Source organism: Bison bison, unplaced genomic scaffold, assembly GCF_000754665.1.
Source record: "Bison bison bison isolate TAMUID 2011002044 unplaced genomic scaffold, Bison_UMD1.0 scf7180017864259, whole genome shotgun sequence".
Taxonomy (NCBI): Eukaryota; Metazoa; Chordata; class Mammalia; order Artiodactyla; family Bovidae; genus Bison; species Bison bison.
The window spans coordinates 3,526,205-3,546,850 of NW_011494831.1; the positions used below are offsets into that span (position 1 = coordinate 3,526,205).

The window sequence follows — 20,646 nt, forward strand, 5'->3', positions numbered from 1 at the left end:
TCATTTTAGGACACAAGACAAACTTACGGAGGTCGCCATAAGTTTGTTTTCTATGTGAGTCAGTTTCTGTTGTATAAACACATTCTTAAATCATTTTTTAGATTCCACATGTAAGTGATACCATACAAAACTTGTCTTTTTCTGACTTCACTTAATATGACATCTCTAGGTTCATCCATGTAGCTGCAATAGCATTAAGGAAAAGGCACATTTAAAAAAACACACACAAAAAAACTTCTTTGGTACTTGTTTGGTTTACATAGAATTCTTTCAGCATATTTATTTGTAGAAAGAACTAGCTTTCCCCTTCAACATTACTACCAGTTAAAACTGAACTACAGAAAAGTCTAGTGGCTGGTACAAACCTTGAACTAGCCAGATTAAGTTTCTATAATGAAATAGCTCTGTTCTCTATAGCATTCTTAAGGCCTGTCTGTGGATCTTCTCAGTTTTTCCTCTCATTTCCTCTGCTGCATTTATACCAAAGGCAAGTTCTGTAGTTCTTTTCCTTCTATTTGATTCTGAATTAATTTACATTTGCCTTTTGTAGGTTTTAAATCAGAACTGTCAGCAGTCTTGCTAGTTAGGTTTGGAATTGAGGTTTTTGTTGTTTAATCTCTGTTGCATACTAAAAATGGAGGGCTAGGAACACTGGTCAGCCAGTCACCATTGGCCATTTTTGTAAGCTTAAGTAAGCATTCGATATGCATTTGTAACTTGTTATTTTATATACACATGTACATAAAATTCAGACTTCTCAGATGGCACTAGTAATAAAGAATCCACCTGCCAGTGCAGGAGATGCAAGAGACACAGGTTCAACCCCTGGATCACAACATCCCCTGGAGTAGGAAATGGCAACCCACTCTAGTACTCTTGCCTGGAGAATCCCATGGACAGAGGAATCCCATGGATCCTGGTGGGCTGCAGTCCATGGGGTCACAAAGAGTCGAGCACGACTGAGCACATACACATATAGATGAAATTTATCATCTTAACTGTATTTAAATGTGCAGTTCAGTGGCATTAAGTATATTCACATTGTTGTCCAACCATTACCACTGTCTTTTTCCAGAACTTACTCACCATCCCAAACTCAATACCCTGTAGTCAATAACTCCCCACTCCCCCAATCCCCCCAGTTCCTAGTAACCTCTATTCCACTTTCTTTCTCTATGAATTTGCCTCATCTAGGTACCTCGTGTAAGTGGACTTTATACATTATTTGTCCTTTTTTGTCTGATTTACTTTTGCAAATATTTACAATTTAAGTGTTATGTTCAATTCCAATGAACTGCTGCTGCTTTTACATGCTTGCATTGGGTGATCATGGTACAGTACATACTGTTTTACCTGTGGTTATAGTTTACAAACTTTTTATTGTTCACTCTTAGTCTTAGGTAGTTGAAGATACTTCTTAGTAAGATGATACACATGGTTTTGCCTGTTAAGTATTTAAACATCACCTTTGAAGTACAGTACTGCTTTTAAACACAGATGTTTTACATAGAATCATTTCATGGTTATAAAAACTTGGAATATATTACTGATTTGTGTAGTATGAAATTGGTATGTATATCTCATTTTATATAATACTAGTTTTTATATAAATCTAACTTTTTGTGTATACTTACATATTTTTTCTGGCTATTGCTTCTGCTTTTCTGATAATACTGAATTTGGTGGTGTGGTTGGATATTTTCTTTTAAACAATATGCAATCCAAGCAGTTTTTTTTTCCTGGGTTTTTAAATACTACTTTTAAAAAGTAAGCTCCTGTAGAAGTACCTATCTTAATCCTTCTGTTTTTTAATTTATTTTGTATTTCCAGGTATTTCTGCATTGTCTCCTGGAGTGGGGTAGTCCTACTTCTCTTATCTGGTCACCTTCCCTGTTGAAATGTGGATGTCTCTTCTCTATACTTTGCCTCCATGACTTGGACTGGAAAGGCTGCTCTTCTTTTTGCTGCCCACTCAAATTCAGCACAGAGAAGCCCTGGGGTAGTCATTCCGCCAGATTCTCCTGGAAGAGAAGCGACTGACATATATCTTCAGCTGCTCTTTGCTCAATCAGAAAGATATTTCAAAAGCTGAAGGCTGATGTCTGGTTTGAAACAGATGCTTTGATGGTGATATTTGTGAATTCTTTACCTTTTGTTCCAAACAAGAAGACTGAATATAAATAGCAGGTATCGGTATGACATCAGAGTTTGGGGGTTTTTTTGTCTTCCAGTTTTAATCACTATCATGATAAGCACAGTTGAGACTTGCAACAGTAAATTCCAGATATATGTTCTAATGTGAAGTGAAAGAGATGCTTAAAGAGATGGCTTATATATGTATCTAAATCCTGGCTTATCCTTTGACATGGATTTACTAGATAAGAACAAAGGTCCCATTTTGCAATAAAACTCTTGATGTGATAAAGAAGTAAAAAGACAAGATATCACAAGGTTACTTCCATATGTGAATAAACCATCACAAACCTATAAATAGCTATTTTTACATATGTAAGCCCACAGTTTGGGATGATAAGAGGAATTTTTCTCCTGGAGAAGGAAGCTGTGGTTGACTTCATTCTCAGAAATCTTTGGGTATTTGATATTTTTAAATGTTTTTTCATTCATCTAAGGAATGACCACATTGTGCAGATGCTAACCTTATGAATGCATGCTTGGGTTTAGTGAAAGACTGGTAAAAGGAAACAACAGTTTTGCCTCCAGTGATGGAACCCTCTTCACTTCTGTAGCATGAGAGACCTACTGTATTACAAAGTGCTTCATTCTTTTTTGTGGAGTCTTACATAGCGCTTGAGACTCGGTTTTACATGCTGCTAAGGCTAGAAGAAAAATGGCATAAGTGGATTTTCTTTTCAGAGGAAATGATGGACCCTACAGTATGAACTGCCTCAGCTATGGACATAGAGGAGTGGAGGAAAAAAGGAGGAAAGTTTCCGTATTACTCCTTTCCCCTAGGAAAAAGAAGTGAAAATGCTTTATGCAGCTCTGTCTGAGTTTATGGTGTTTCACAGGCTTACAGCTCTGTTTTTTGTAAAAGGATAAATAACTTTTTTCCTTTGACCCAAGATGGGTTCTTGGGTATTTGATTTGTTTTTCTAGGCAATAGGTGTAATGTTTGACTGAAAAGGCTTGGACTCAGGTAACTTTCTCCAGTTGGAACTGAACTTTCTCATCAGAGAATGGACCTCAAGAAGAAATGTACCCAAATGTGATTGGTTCAGTGTAGATTTAGAAAAATTCAGAGTCTGAAAAAAAGGGGAAAAAAACCCTCTCAAACAGGAAAAATAATTCCACTAAGAAAAGTAATGTACTTCCTTTCTGTTAAAACATATATTATCTGATGAACAGTCTATAGGGTAAAGCTGTCCTTACTTCCAAATCAACAGAGGACCACTGTATGAATTTCCAGGTCTTTACATAAGAAGGAAACCTTTCATAATAAATCTGTGAGTAGAGAAAGAATTTAAAGCTGCTTTGATGAAATTAAGATCAAATCATCTTAGATCATCTCTGTGATATAGGGAATGTTTGCCCAGGGCCATACGTGCTATGCTGCTGAAATTTTGGGAAAGATTTATCAGAATTTGAGAGTGATAGAAACAGCCAAAAGTGGAAAATAATTGAGCATTCTTAATCATTAGTTAATGGTCAGCTAGTTTGCATGGACATAAAACATTTTGGCAAAATAATTACATAATATAGATAAAATATAATTTCCTTTAATTGTGAGCAATTACTCAGTGTAAAGCATAGTCAAAGTAGCTTGGATAAAGGTAACTTAAATTTTTCTCTTAGTAACTTCTCAGCCATTTCCTGATGTTTTCTCAGTATTTTGGAATTGTCAAAAAACAGTGTAGGAATGCTTTAGGAATGGAACCTGCCTATATGAGTCCCGTTGGTACATTGAAAATATCAACATTTGTTTGTTAAACCCATCTTCCCCCCTTTTTTCGTCAAGAATCATTTGGCAGGGTATAGAAGAGACGTGTACCAGCAGCACCAGTGAAACTGTCTTTCCCGCTTGTTTAAATACGTGTGTGTGTATCAGACTCATCTTCTCAAGTTGCTTTACATATTTTCATTTCACAGCTAAGAGACCACTGCTTAATGCTTTCTTTCAAATTGTTTCTGCATCTTGCATGATTTTCATCAGATGGCATTTAACAAAATGGGTATATTCCAGTTGTACTTGCCCATTGTTTACTCCTACATTGTTTTCCCTGATGTATTTTGTTCCACTTCATGATGGCAAAAGCTGTAATTTTAGGCAGGACTATGCCTCGGTCTGTAGCTGTGCCTACTTCCTTTACTTTGTTCATCCATGTTAGCTGGCATTTTTTCTTTTAAAAAGTTGAACAAAAACGGGATATGTGCAATAGAAATATATATATGTATATTTTTTTTTCTAAATACTTGTGGACAAATGTTACAAGTTGTTTAAGAACAACAAAATCACCAATGTCTTCCATTTTGAGATGTGTATAGTTTTGTAAGCATTAGTGCTTGGTAGCATATTGTAGTGCCATGTTAGGGGTTAGTGCATGAGCCTAGTAATACTTTAAACTTCAGGATGAATTACAGAAAATAATAGTGTAAAAAGATTGGGAAACCTAGACCTTTTTTTTTCCATAAATATTTGAATCTGTGATATTCTCCCTGGGGAAAAAGAGATTAAAGCCAAAAGTACTCATTTAGGAATAGAAATGTGGGGTCACAACATGAGATACTGTCTTTGAGGATATTTAAGCTTTCCATGAGGTAGCTGGAAAGCAGTTGCCTTTGTGTTTTTATGAAACCTTACATCAAAATGAGGCCCTATTTCATGATTCGGCTTTGCTCTCTTAAGTTTGAAGTGAGATTGTTCTTACACTGTTTTCGCATTGTATGTCTGGTAGGTTTATTGTTTTCCCACTCCTTTTGCATCAGATTATTTTATATTGCATGTTACCAAGATTCTGTGTTTATTGCTCAAGTGACTTTTTCTAATCTGCAGGCCATTTATGCTTCCATCTACAGTATGCTACATGTTAACAGAACAACACTGATGAGTAGTTCAGAGTGTCCTAGATGAATTTCTCATGGGTTTTTCCTGTTTCTAAATCTGCTGAATTGTGTATTGATGGGATTCCAGACCTTTTCATGAGAATTGGAAATGTAGCTAAATGGAGCCTACCTAGGCTAGAGAATTAATATTCTCTGCTTGGTTATAGTAATTGCCTCAGACAGCTTTCACTTTTTTTGCTTTCCTTGTAGAAATAAAAGTTTGTTTTGTTCTGAAAGCATAGCTTTCTGTAGAAAAGAAATTCCTATCTCTAAAAGTTCTCTTGAGAACTTGGAAATGGCAGTTTTCTGGGGTGATTTTTAGATCTCAGGAGAGTTCAGGATACACAGATTCTACATTAGTATGATAGGAAATGCAAAACATTTTTAATGTGGTATGACACGTGCAGAAGCAGGCTTAAACAAATCGACTCCTGGGCAGCAGATCTCCAGGGACCCAGGTTTAGGTTCTTAGATTGTATTTAAAGTGGTTGTACTCTTGGTTCAAGTAGTTTAGTGCCTGGGAGAATCCACTTCTGAAAAGCATTTAAACGTTTTTAAAAATACCTCTGAAAAGGTAATGAATGCAAAACAACAGAGTATATAGGAAAGGATATTTCCTGTTGCAAAAAAAAAAAAAAGCCATAAAACAAGCTCATAATTTTCAAGAGGTAGAATTTCAGTAGCAATAACAGTTTTGCATGTATAATAAGTTGCATTAGCAAGGCTGTACAATAGACTACTACTTGAATTTGAGACTCTGTGATCAACAGAATTCCATGAAAGGAAAAAGATGTTTTGGATAAAGAGTGTATAAAGGTACTTAAAAAAACTATGAATGTGCATGAATATATCATGTGAGAAATAGCAACTTTTGTGTTAAGTCAAAGTTTAAATACTTGGTTGCTAGAGCAGAGGTTCTTTAGAGCCTCATTAAATTAACCTTATCTGATGCTTAACCTGGAAACATACTCCTGCTGATGTATGCCCACTGAAGCTCATCGTGTGGGGATTTTGCTCATGACGTTTCTTTAGCAACAGGCCATTTATAAAATGGTGTACATTTTGCTCTGTCACCTCATCTTTCTCCATTAGTTTCCTGGGTACATTTTTTAAAGAGAGAAAAGTTTGTTGTGTGTATATATTTATGGTTTAAAAAACAAACCAAGAGCTTGGATAACTGGCTTTTCCTCATGCCTATTAGTATAGGGGAGTTAGGATTTAAAGGTGTTAAGCAAAAGGACTGAAAGGAATGGCCAAAGACAGTACATCATCTAATGTAGATGTGCTAAGGCCTGTGGTCTATGACAGCTTATTTTAACAGGAACCCAGCAAACTAGTTTCTTGATCTGAAGAATAACACAGCTCTCACATCTGGATGTAATGGTGGAACAAGGGCGACTGCTTTTACCTCATGTTCATCTTGGCCATTTAGTACCTTGAAGATTCCCAAAAAGTGTGTGTTCCCTTGTTTCCCAGGGGGAAAAGCTGAAAGAGAAATAGAGTGGATCTAAGAAAATAGTGCCTTTTGAGTACTAAATTCTTAAATGGCAACTCCAAAGGATAGAGAAAGGCTGTATTAAATGATTATAGCTCCTCTTTGTATGTCCTATGCCTTCAGTTGGTGTCAGAGGCATTGGAATAACCAAGCAATATTCAGACATCTGCACGATCATGAGGACACCACTGCATATTACAGTGATGTCAACAGTTTAGTTACTTAGAACAATTAAAGATTACCCTCAACAGCCACATTGATAGTTATAAATGCTCAAATGTGCTCTTAAGTTTTTGTGGTCTCAAAGTATGGTTGATTATTTTTCAATATTGTGACCCCATGTTTACTCTTTATGTACCTGTGATATGCAAAATATAAAGAGACCCTTGGCCTCCAGGAGTTTACATTCTCATGGTGCTGCTGGTACAAGCAAATTGCTTCTAGTTCATTCAGAACATTGCTTGGCTGTTAATTATACCATGTTTGGAAGGATTCCTTGGCCAACAGTTTTCAAAAGCAGAGGGCTATGCTAAACTTCAGGGCATTGATTTTTGAGTTTACATTGTATTAGCTCTGCTGTTCATAAACTCCTTTTCCCCAGGGAGCTGTGCAGGTATGCTCATTAACGTGAATCAGAAACCATTCTGCCTAAGAGCATTTTCATCGTCTGTACCACCTATGTATGCTCTTCTATGCCATCACTGTCAGTAAATGGCCAAGAAAACTTAACTGCTCCAAGAGGACATCTGTCAGTACTCTTTTCCCAAATTTTTACATTATTCTCTACCCGAAAGGACCAGAATTTGCAATTAAGCCTTTTATAACTGAATAGTGGTCCTAATTTTAACCTTTTTGTGTGTGACTTTTGTACCTCTATTCTGAAGCAGCATTGTGATAGATGTGGAGCAGCTGCCTGCATTTCTAAGCAATCACTTTATTAACCTGTATTTACAGTGGAAACTGCATGTATCCTTGTAATTTCCCCTAATTCCTCTTAGTCAAAGAGTTTACTCTGCATGTTTATTAAAACTGGGTCTGGATGAAAGTATGAGCAATAGTGGCAGGCCCATAACTCTTAAGAGTATAATATTCCTAATGCATAGTTGAAAATGTACAGTGTTAATGTGGTTACTAGTAATTATATATATCCATTTATTAGTAATGAAGCAATAGAGACTTAAACCACTATCTTGAATTTATTGTTTGGGTCATTAGTTTTCATTTTCTAAGTAAAGACTCTTTCTTCCATTGAAAATGGGAGCTAGAACAGGGGCAACCACAAGACATTCAGACTGTCAAGAATAGAGCATAACAGTGCTCACCCTCTAACCTCTTGCCTGGTTCCATTAGTCCCTAAGCATGTTTAAAAACAAAAAGCACAAACTAAGCATGTTGAGTAAAAAGCTGCTGTGGCTCTAATAATCAAGTGCAGAGTTTCAGAAAGGGTATGGAGTGCCAGTGTGGAAGATGTAACCAGGAATGGGATTTGTCTGATAAAGTTTATGTGGCCTAAGTTTGGATCTCTTTTAAGACTAGAATCTTGAAAGTGAATATAGAGACAATAATGCACGTATTTCAGATGTTGCAGGATTTTCAGGTAACTGGGCAGCTCTTTGGATGGTACTGCTATTAACCAGCCGTAAGAGTTCCTTCCAGCAAAGGAGCCCTTTACATTTTATGGAAATAGTCCTTAAAATACACACACATCTATGGTTTGGTTTCTCTGTTGTTCGTGTATTCAAATTTTCAAAGAAAAGTTTTATAGCCAGAGTTTTATCCTTAATGTTTTGGTTAGACTTCATAATTTGTTGCTTAAAGTTTTTTATGACAGGTAAAAAGAGCAGCTTTTCCCATTTTGAAGAAAAACCTTGTCATTTATTTTCTTGATATAGAAAATAGACCAGTTTATTGTGATAGCTTACAATTTTTTGAGATGATTTCTGATTTTGAAATAACCCATGTAAGAACATGTGATAATGACAAATGTACAAATGGGATTCATTGTATCTGAAAGAGGCCTAAGTAGAAGAGAATTCAGGATTAGACTGGTTTTCACTAGGCACCATCCAGTTTCACATTCTGTGATTGAAAAATATTTTTTCCAAAATTATTTCAACCTGATTTTAATCTTTGCTGTGGGATTTGATTCCAAATACCTTTGGATAACTTTCCAGTAGTTAAAAATTGAATTACTAATAGTCATTTCACTCAGTTCAGGAAGTGAAATGTCATATCCTATATGTATATCCCGTATGTAAAGTTTCTCTTTGGTACTTAACGATAACATGTCTGCCAAACAAACCAGTAAAGATTGAAGAATGTAAAGAAAGTAAAGATTGGAATGGGTAATTGTAATAATGCAGTAAATTATGGAGATTGAAGAAGGAGCCTCTTCACGGAGTTTCTCTAATCTCCGTCTCCATTATTCCACTAGGGCATATTAAAATGTTAATATTAGAAATCCAAACATCACAGATTTCTCCAGGAACTCATACTTCTAAACCTTTAAGTCAGAATAGATATGTTAAGGTTAGAATTTTCAGATTTTGTCTCCTTTGGTGATGGTATGCCACACTATAGATTAAAATGTTTTTCTCCCAGGGATAAGTATTCTGGCAATAATATCATCAGTCCTTAAGCAACAGTAATGTTTTCACCCTTACCTTAAAACCACCTATCACTGGTAATTTTAAAAGATTCATATTAGAATAACCTTCACATAGACTTACTTCACTAGCTTGTTTTTACTGCTCAGCATCTTCTCCCTCCCATGGTATATAAGATAATGCTAAAAGACTTTAATTGACTGTTTGGAGTTTTACAAAAGGCCGCTTGCTTTCTAATCTATGCATCTTTGGGACTGTAGATGAAATTTTATTCTTTGCTGTAAAAAGGAACTGCTGTAAGAGTTAGAAACTCTGCACCTGTGTACATATATATTTTGGCAATAAAGCAGCATGGGCTGAGAATGCACTGAAATTTTACTGTGGTATTATTTGGAATGGGTAATTTCAATAATGCAGTAAATTATGGAGATTGAAGAAGGAGCCTCTTCACAGATGTGTGCTGAGGTAGGCTCCAGATGTCAAACAAAGGACCTGGGTTTCTTGATAACAAGTTGTAGCAGTTTCTGGTGTAGTTCAAGGGAAAAACAGGTAACCATATGAACAAAGAGGCACCACATTTAAAGTATGCCCTTATGCCATCCCCTTTTTTAACCTAAATTTAGGACCAACTTTATGCTAGGTCTAGGAGCAAATGTTTAGTTTCTGGTAAGGAAATAAGTGAGCTAAGTTCAGTAATGATAGAATTATTGCAGATAATCCATTCTATCTGAAATATATAAAACATTGAAGATGCTTTTATTATAAAACATTTAAGATGCTTTTATATTTAACTTTAAAAAGTTAGTAACTAAAGAGGAAGGTTCAGGGGAAAGGAGTTATTTCAAATTTAAGAAAGTAGATGTTACAAGCTTCCTTGAGATTTGGCTGTTAACAAAGAACAAGCTATGTGGTTTTTGTGATATGACAACTAATGTAATAGTTCCTTCCTTTGATTTCTGAGACTTCATTTAACACAGTGATAACATTCTACTCCCACGTCCTGTGCTAGGTGGTGGAATTAACAAAAACTGAGATGGTTTATGCCATTAGTTGAGGAGCTTGAAAGTGTACAACTTGGAAACCTTCAATATGCAATTTTTTTGTTCTTATAAGTACATGGATTTTTTTTTGAGGGGGGGGAGCATGCACCACATGGCATGCGGGATCTTAGTTTCCCAACCAGGGGTTGAACCCATGTCCCCCCACAGTGGAAGCACAGAGTCATAACCACTGGACCGCCAGGGAAGTCTTAAGTACATGGAATTTTGAAAATACTTTTATTCAACATACATACAATGCTAAATGATATCTTTACAGTCTATTAATATCAGCCAGTCATTGATGTTAGACTTCCAGAGGAGCTCTTATACCACTAAGGCTTGTTTAAAAGTCAGTCATTTGTGAGTATCAATAACAACATTTATAAAAGGCATATACCAAAATTGGAAATGAACATGCCCTTTGACTCTGTTCCACTTTAGGAATCACTCCTACAGAAATACCTGGACAGATATGCAAAGACATGTACGAGGGTCCAGTATAGGAATGGTCAAATTCTGATGCATTCATATGACTGAATCATACGTAAGTGTTAAGTAATTGGTGAGGCCTGGTATAGAAAGCTGTGACATGTGCTATACAAGAAGCAGATTGCAGAATAATGTGAAAAATATTACTGCCTATTATGTCTGTCCACATGAATTAAAGTTATAATAATTAGCATTTATTAAGCATTTACTATTAAGGACTACTCAATTACATGAGATGTATTCAGTAACTTATTTAATCCTCACTGTAGCCCTAGTTAGCTTTTAACCCCTATTTTAAAAGAAGAGTTTAATTCTTCAAGTTAATGGCTAATAAGTACCCAAGCCACAATTTGAATCCAAATCATTTGGCTCTCAGATTGCTCTACTGTGCCTCTCAGAAATATAAGGGAGAATGTACTTTACCCTTTACTTTGACACACGTCTACTATATCTGACTTTGATTCTAGAGTAAACGTGATTTGTATTTGGGAAAAAAATTTAAAGTCAGCCATCTTAATTAGATGTCAAGTCTAAGCATTTAATTTTCCATTGAAAGTTTACCAAAACAGCAAATCCAAAGTTAAAATAGCTACATAAGACAAGCTTAATTTAGATAAAATATGTTGAGGTAGACATACCATACACAGTAGAAACCCCAGGATGATTCAGTAGAGACTATTATTGGGTCTCATTCTTCAGGAATAGAGCTTTTCTGGTACCGTTTGTTGCCAGAGGCTTCCTCCTTACTTAACCAAATTTTGCAAACTGTAAAGCATAAAGCAAGTCGGAATTTTCTTTCTCTTTAAATATTTTTAAAGGAAAATATCCTTTATGCAGTCAAAAAGGGAAAGAACTTGCTATTAAATCTACTAGCCACGTCTGAACCATGTTACCTGTGCACACCACCCCTTGGCTGTATCATCTGACTACTAGTGCCAGCCCCTCTAGGTCTGCTTGCCTCCCTCTCACCCGTTCTTCATAGGACAACCACAATGAGATTCTGAAAAAGAAAATTTGATCCTGTCATAGGCTTCCTCCTTTAAAATTCTTCCAAGAGCTTTTCATTGTTGTTGGGATAAAAACAAATATCCTTCAGGAGGCCAATACAGCTTTGCAGCCTCTGGTTTCTGGACACTATTACAACTCCTACATGCCTGCTGAGGGGCCTCACAGGGCCCTCATATACGCCATTCCCTCTATCAGCTTACTAACTCCAATCTTTCAGACCACTGCTGAAACACTTCAACAGAAAGACCTTCCCTGACCCCCAAACCAGGTCAGGTACCTGCTATGTGTGTTTATTTCTCTATGTCCCTTTTCTTCAAAACCCTTACTACAGTTGTAATTTTAAATGCCTTCATGTGGTTATTTGAATGTCCATCTCTAACTAGATTATAAGCTCCGAAGATACAGAATAGCAGTTTTTGCTTATTTCTAGCAGCTAGCGTAATATTTTATAGCTATTTATTAAGTGAATAATATGATAAGCTATTGAACCACAGTGCTACATAAAGCAAAGTAATGAGAAAATAGCATTTGGTGAATATTTGGTGTTTTTACCATTCCTTTTATTATTTTCCTGTTATTACTATTCCTTTTCAGTTATAAACTGAAAAGATAAAGATAAATATATATTATGGAGTTAACTTGTTGAACATTACCTACGGAATATGTATGTACCTGTATTTCATGTAAGAAAAAAATGATTTCTCAGTATTCATATGACAATTGCTCCATGTAATGTTAATTAACAGAAGTACAACTCTATTTTCAGGCCACTCAGGAATCTTTAGATCAGAGGATTCATGGGACATTGGCTCTTAATTCTTAAATTTGCCATCAGAATGTTTTCAAAAATAAGTATTATGAAATTGATAAGAAGTCAAAATAAGACAAATAGCTATGAAACCTGGACAGAAGTCTCCTGTTTGTCATCTTCTAGAAACAGCTTCGGAGAAGGCAATGGCACCCCACTCCAGTACTTTTGCCTGGAAAATCCCATGGATCGAAGAGCCTGGTAGGCTGCAGTCCATGGGGTCGCTGAGGGTCGGACTCGACTGAGCAACTTCACTTTCACTTTTCACTTTCATGCATTGGAGGAAATGGCAACCCACTCCAGTGTTCTTGCCTGGAGAATCCCAGGGACTGGGAAGCCTGGTGGGCTTCCGTCTATGGGGTCACACAGAGTCAGACACGACTGAAGTGACTTAGCAGTAGCAGAAACAGCTTCACAAATCACTTGGAAAATCAGTCTAGAGGTAAACATAATAAACCACATTTCCTATCCATTCTTGAAGTTGATGTTTCTTGAGAAATGATCAAACAGCACCTGTTGAAGACAGCAATAAGGCCTGCCTCTGATACTCAACCTCTGACTCTGAATTAGTTTGTTAGCTTGGACTGGTCAGGAGGCATTTCCTTCAGAATTTTCATGAGTGAATTTAAGCGAGTATGTGTTAACATTATCTTCTCTTTCAGCTGGGAAGAGAAATATAGATATCAGGTCATCTTAAATTTAACTTTCAATCTGATTCTAGAAACCACTTGAGATTAAAACTAGTGATTGGGATCTGGTAATATTACAACACATTTCATAAGTACATTTGTTCTATTATGAAACAACTTTATACAACAAACCTAGAGCACAGTAAGGTGACAGATAACAAAGTTTCCTATGAAAAAAGACCAGTCACTGATGCTGAGTATTGCTACTTCTGGTCTCCTTCCTTCCTAGCCCTTATCACCAGGTTAGTGTTAACTCCGAAACTTGGGAAGACAAGAATAAAGTGCAATCAGAAAGCTTGTGGCGACGGAAGCATTAATCAGTCTTTCCCTCTTTTCCAGCAGCAAGAATTTTTTAAATTCTTGTTCACAGTCACATATGTCTGTCTTTAATTGCTAATGGCCTTCAAAGGTAGCTCTGGTTGTCAGGTTTAGCACAGATGTTTCTGGTAGATGATTTTCAGTCGTTTTTTTTTTTTTTTTCCAGCTTAGAATAGCCATATCTAAAACCAAACTCAGTGGTGTTACTCAGCTGTATGAAGTTATCATGGATAAGTCTTAGTAAAAAAAAAAGAAAATCCAATTTATTTCTGACATAGCACAAATCTACTTTTTAAGATTCAAGAATATTCAAAATACATCGGGAAGTTTTGCTTAAGCAGATCACTGTAGAGTCCATTAATCTTATTTGAGTGCCCCTGGACATAATGAATCATTTTTGTTACTTTCAAGTTTGCTTTTTTTTCAGTCTTTAGTGTTCAACATTTTTGCTGTGTATTGGGTATAGTTCTCTCTGCATTTATCTTACCTGATAAATGAGGTTTATCAAGGTCTTTAGACATGTAAATTGTTTTTCATCAAATTCAGGAAGTTTTTAACCATTATTTCCTTCAACATTTTTTCTTTTTCCTCTCCCTTTTGTATTCCCATTACCGAAGCATATTTAGGCATGCTTTATGGTATCCAACTAAGCTAGTTTATTTTCCTTCATTCTTTTTTCTCTTCTTCAGATTGCAAATCTCATCAATCTGTTTCAAGTTTGCTGATTCTCCAGTCAACTCAAATGTGTTGTTGAGCCACTCTACTGAAATTTTCATTTCAGTTATTTATTGCACTTTACAATTCCAGGATTTCCATTTAGGTTTTCTTTTTTTTTCCTCTCTCTCTCTTTCTTTAGGAACATCCTCTATTTAATGAGACACTCATCAGACCTTCCTTTACTTGGCAGAACTTGCAGACTACCAATGCCTGTTCTTGCCTAGAATAGAGCTTCTAATGAGAAATGCTGATAGCTAGCAGAAAAGGATCCCCATGTTCTTGGCTGTATCTGCCCAGATGAAGTCTCCCTCCCTCTGAGCTGGAGGTGCAGGGGAGGGAGGGAGGGAGCAGGTTGTGGCTCGAACACCACAGGCTTTCACTGCTCTTACCAAGGTTTCATAGACTTTCTTGAATATCTCTTCATTTGCTTTATTCCTTGAAGAAAATTTCCACAGACTTAAGGTAGCTATTTTCTTTGTCATTTGCTTTAATTATGGCAGTTTTGTTGAGGAGGGGGTCCATGGAGTTACTCAGGCCATTTCAGAAGTTCTCTCCCATACAAATTATTTCTAATCACAGTATTTACTGATCCTGCTCACCAACTTAGTTGCTCAGAACAAGGTTTGGCAAACTATGGACTGTGGGGTAACCTGCTGCCCATCTGTTTTAATAAAGTTTTATTCCGAGAAAACTATATCCATATTTTATATATTTTCTATGGCTGCTTTTGCACTACAACAGCAGAATTGAAAAGTAGAGACTTCATGGTTGAGCTTAAGATATTTGTCATCTGCTCTTTTACAGAAAAAGTTTGCCAATTCCTGGCTTAGAACATGGTTTCATAAGCTTAATTTAACCATGCAAAAAAGAAAAACAAAACAAAACACTGTTCTCCTATCCCAGAAAGTACATAAAACTCTGAAAAATAAATGCCCTGGTTACTAAATGTATAATTATCAAGGAATAAACTATTAACAGGGCTAAAAACAAAACCAACAGTAAATTCTAAGGTTGTTCTTCTGAAGGTAGTAAAGTAATAGCCAAATTTCTATTTAGAATGAGTCAGCAAGCTACCAAAACAAACCTGCTTGCTTCAACTCAAAACCATCAAACACTAGTAAAACCCATTTAAATAAGAATCCTTAATAACAGTTCTCAACACTCTTTCCTCCGAGATTTCTAAGCATAAGGTGGTTGCAAAGAGGTCAGATTTATGAACGATGACAGTCCATACCCAGCACAGAAAGGAAGAATAGGAATGTGGAGCTCAGCAGCTCTCCACCTCCTCCTGAACCAAACCTGACAATATGGCTTCACTATTTTGCTTTGTATCACAGATTCAATACGGAATGCCAAACCAAGTATAAAGAATTACTAGTGTGTCCACCATTTCACTATCCCTAAATTCATGGGTACAGATTATCAGGAACTGTCTATATTAAAGAAAACACACAACCATGATGAAAATTTACCTCTGCAACCTTTTCTGGTAGAGGGATGATGTGGATATCCATCTCAGATGCATTTACTATGGCTTTTGTTTTTAAGAGGTAGCTAGATAAGAGAGCATAAGGAGAAAACATTAGTACCATATCACAGTTATGATCAAGGAAACAAACTTGGAATACCTGTCAAGCAAAGATTGCCTTCTTCCTGACACCCATTTCTAGATTCATAATGTATTTCGCAGGAAAAACATTCTCAATTACCAAGTTATCAGAGACACTATGCCTCATCTCACCCTTTTCCAGCCCGGAATCCACTAGTCAAAATTATCCCAGGACAAACTAAAGCCAGAAAACCAGGGTCACATGAATAACTGTAATGAGTGTAGGCCTCACACACCACCAGTAGACTGTGTAGCACAGTTAGAAGGAAAGTAATCACATTGTGACAAATACTGTTGGTTGCCTACCCAACAGCCATTCCTCAAGGCTTTCTTGCTAACAGAACCCAGATTTTGTTTAGGGCAGCAGTGTGCCCAGTCCTAAGAGATGAATCATAACTGTTCTAGGCTAACTGTGAAAATCTTATTCCCTACTGTCACACAGTTGCTTTCCCAGCTTAAGGGACCTATTCCCTGCATTCCCACACTTTCCATATCCTTTTCCTTCCAGTTCTGGATGCTACTTATGGATGTGATGCTTAACACCTGCAGCATCCAAGAGAAAAAGGCCATGAGAACCAGTGATGCTAACCCACAGCTCTGTCGTGGCTGAGCTACTTGGATAATCCTCGAGTAGCCAACTGTCCCACCCTGTTCTTAAAGCCACTCTTAGGTTTTCTGTTACTAGCAACCAAATTCATTCCAATACCCACAGACACAGATGTATCACAGTCCCAGACTCGGGCTACTATACTTTTCTAATTTCTTTTTTTTTTAATTTTTATTATTTTTATATTATATTGGACTATAGCTGATTAACAATATTGTGTTGGTGTACAGCAAAGTGATTTAGTTATACATGTATCTAGTTTTCCTGATTTCCCCTTAATCAAGAAGAATGTATTGACCTTTGAGTCCAGTTCCTCATTTTTAAAGACTTAAGACATTACTTAAAATCAATAATGTTTTTCCAAATTTATATTAAAATTTTGTTACTAAAAGCTTACTTCCCTAAGCAAAAACTCAATTACAACTGTACTAAAGTAATTCCTTAAACTGTTTCTAAAAGATTTGAGGTTATTAATAGCACACATTTAGAGATACTTTTCCTCGTATCTCTAAACCTAATTCTAAATAAATAAAAATTATTTAAGAATGAACTAGAAAATGAAACAAATCCCAATCCATCTCAAGACCATATTTCCTGTTAAAAATCTGCACTGAAGAACCTCATGATAAAGGGGTTTATTAAAGCACATTAAAAAGAGAAGAAGGAAACTTCTGTTTTATGAATGGAAAAACAGGCTTTGGAGTTAAGACATGGACTCAAATTTTAGCTCCTTCACATCTCTAAGCCCGTTTTCTTAAAAACACATTGAGGAAAGCATAGCACCTGGTTATCAATGGCTGTTTTTGTTTCTAATGATAAGACTTTGATGGATGTTTCAATTTGTTGAAATAACAGAAAAGCTTAACAAAAAGTAGAATTTATAATTAGAAATATCTAAAGTAATTCATAAGAAGGAACAACAAATAGGGAACTTTTTCTGACTTTATAAGGCCACATAATTATTTTTTACTTTTATCTGCTTCATTCTTTTTCTGCAGACAAAATTTCTCTGCATTTACACACACAACAAATAAAATATTTACCCCAAACCCAGAGCTTTCACTTCCCCACTGCAGCACCTGTACCATCTACAGATGACCAATGTCTTTATGCCTTTATTTCAAATTCTTACGGTAAAAAAGCCTGACTGGCTTAGCATAGGTCAGGTCTGTTCCTGATCCCATCGCCCGGGAGTAGTATCACATGGGATACAGACATGACCACAAGGTCCCCACTGTGGGAGGCACACAGAGGCTGGGCACAAGCTGGAAAAGTGTCTACCACAGCATTATTCTGCCTCACCTTCCAAAAGTTCCTGGAATGAAAGAATATTCTCACAGTACGATTATTAACACGCAGTATTATTATGAGACATTTACAATAGTCATGTATTATGAGACTATATTTTGGTCCCATTGCCATCTGTTTTTGTAAGAGCAGTATAGCACCTGGCTTTAGCATCTTCTCTAATACAAACATTCTGCCTTTTCTGGAAAATGTTTTAAAATTTATCTGCTGAAGAAAATCTAAGTCTACTTACCACACCATTTTGTCACTGGAAAGGCAGAAGTGGCCTCTCAAGGCAGCCAGGGCAGCATGGGTAGAATATAGGTGGAAACCAATGGGAATCTCACAGAAACTACAGAATAAAAGGTTGTAAGTGCTGGAGGAAAAAAAACAGGATATGAGTAAGAAAGAAAATCAGGGAACAAATACAAAATAACATCTCTGCACTCATTCCTAAAAGCTAGAATATAATAGGAATGAGACTGAAGAAATGTCACTTTCAAGAAAGGTTAATTACAGCCTAGATTACTTTGTGAATTCTGGCTACAAAAGCAGTCATGGATACACAACTGTCACTTTGCTAAAGTAATTTATATCTGAAAAGCAGAAAAAGAGCTAACTAATCAGATTAACATTTAAACATATAAAACTACACATAACCATATAAATTAGCCACTATTAAGCCAATTTTCAGTTGAAGTAAAACAGTCAAGTTGACTAGGGCTTATTAAGCAATTTAATAGAATGCAAATCAGGATTTTTTTTGCAGATGTAACAACAAAAAAAATTACCCAGACAAAATGAAAAAGAAATTATATGACCCTAGCAAGTCATCTACTTTATTTTTCTTTTATCCTCTAAAAGAAATGTGGTTTTAGTTCTATTTAAACCATTTGAGTAACTAATTTACCTTATTTGCTAGTATATTATACAAATCTAAATATTACAAAGAAATGTTTAAGAAAAAATTAACTGCCATGCATGTACTAAAAGCGATTTAGAGTGGTTCGATGAGGGAAAAATTATTTGTATAAACATAATATACTATGCAGTAAAACAGTACTAATGAAGTATAATAACTGCATGGCTAAAAATAAACAAATTCATGTCAGTGAACACTAAACAAGACCAAGGAACAAATGCACTAAACTTACTGGTAAATGAAGTCCCACACTACACACGCAATACTGTATTTTTTGGAACTCAAACCTTTGGCTCATGGGTCTCAGGCCTGTGGACTTGGACTAGAACTAAACCTTTGGCCTTCCTGTGTCTCCAGCTTGTCAACCATGGCTCTTGGGACTTCTCACCCTCCATAATCGAGTGAACCAATTCCTGACAATAAATCTCTTCTTGCTGAGTCCCATGGCTCTCCTTATTTCAAAAACATACAAATACACCGAACTTTCTCTCCAGTGTTTTAAAAACCATCTAGATCTGTACTGTCTATAAGAATGCAAGCCACATAAGTAGTTTTATATCTTCTATTAGTCTTGCTTAAAAAAAAAAAGAGGGTAAAAGTAACAAGTGAAATTAGTTTTAATGTATTTTATGTGACTCAGTATTCAAAGACATTATTTCAACATGTAATCAAGAGAATTCCCTGAGGGTCCAGTGGTTAAGATTGGGCACTTTCACTGCCCTGGCCAGATTTGCTCCCTGGTCTGGGAATTCAGACCCCACAAGCTGCACAGTGTGGCCAAAAACAAACAAAAAAACAACATCAACAACAGCAAAACCCATGTAATCAATATTTTTAAATTATTCAATGTTTTGGACTAAGTTTTCAAAATCTTATGTGTATTTTGCACTCAGCATTTCAGTTCAGAATGGCCACTGTTTTAAGTGCTCAGTAGCCACCATCTGACAAGTGGCTACAGTACTGGACAGCATAGATCTAGCTAGATGTATTTCTCTCTAAGAAGATATTCAAAGAGCTTCTGCCTCAGGCCCCAAATGAACCAATTCCAAGCAGGCCGCCACTCCTTCCCAGTTTCCTTTGGGTGGGAATACACTCCTGGAAGGATAAGGAGTATCTTTCAGTTGGGTAAGAGGAGCTACAGAAGTCTTCCTGGTTACTGAGTACAGCAACTAAGAATTCCTAAACATACTCTATTTAAAACTAAAATTGGACCAAACAATGGTCAAAATGAATTGTCTTGCTGCTAAAATCAACTGAAAATTGAGCTCTGTACTGAATTCACTGAGTACCCTGTTGTCACTTCTAAATCACAGTACAGACACGAGGCAAAGTTCACCAGGCAGTATTCAAGGACCTAACTTTCAACCTGTGTTTTTCTCCAGGTTCCTAGGTTACAGCAGAATTAGTCCTACTGTAGTTTATCACAAATTCCAGGTTTAATGCAAGTGTATAAGTCCTAGTTATGTCAAAGGATTACAGTTTATAAAAAGTGATTCACTTGAAGATAATTTTCTTTTTTCCCCTCCTGGACATAATTTTCTTAAATTCACTTCACTTGCACAACCCACGAGGGAAATGTGGCCCTCAGATCTTAAAACCTTTACACAAATATCTTTTCCATTTCGTTAAAACATCAAGTTCGTACAAGACAATCAGGTAAACAGAGCATTCTTCAAGTACACTGTATAAACGAAACAGACTTTTCTCCTAGCGGAAGATAGGAAAAAACTTCTGGTCCAAGTCGGTTCCACGCTCTTCAACCTCAATAAGTCAGGAAATAACTAGAGACAGTTCTGATATTTTCAGTACGTACCTGCCTTTGAGCGAACCTTCAATGCCAACTAGGAACGGAGCCTCCAAAACTACATTATTTGTGACTCCTAGAAGGCAAACACAGGTCAGAGTGACTACCTGTGAGGCACTGAAAGGGAAAACCTCTCCCAGCCAGAAAGGCTCATCATGGTCACGAATATAATAAAAAGTTATTCGC

General features: G+C 36.3%; 1 protein-coding gene and 1 long non-coding RNA gene across 2 annotated transcripts in view; one reads left to right on the top strand and one right to left on the bottom strand.

The window, feature by feature from the left end:
• The window catches only part of LOC104994427, a 16,257-nt gene extending 6,722 nt beyond the window's left edge, over positions 1-9,535 (top strand). The window contains exon 3 of the long non-coding RNA XR_825943.1: positions 1,831-9,535. This is a non-coding gene — a long non-coding RNA (uncharacterized LOC104994427). The remainder of the gene's footprint in view (positions 1-1,830) is intronic.
• An 887-nt stretch (positions 9,536-10,422) lies between these two features.
• OIP5 (Opa interacting protein 5) overlaps positions 10,423-20,646 on the bottom strand; it is a 10,851-nt gene continuing 627 nt past the window's right edge. Inside the window, exons 2-5 of the mRNA XM_010847983.1 lie at positions 20,470-20,536; positions 17,988-18,110; positions 15,704-15,785; positions 10,423-13,169 (exon numbers count right to left, since the gene is read on the bottom strand). Of these exons, the coding sequence (XP_010846285.1) occupies positions 13,074-13,169; positions 15,704-15,785; positions 17,988-18,110; positions 20,470-20,536 (368 nt within the window). The 3' untranslated portion in view covers positions 10,423-13,073. The remainder of the gene's footprint in view (positions 13,170-15,703; positions 15,786-17,987; positions 18,111-20,469; positions 20,537-20,646) is intronic.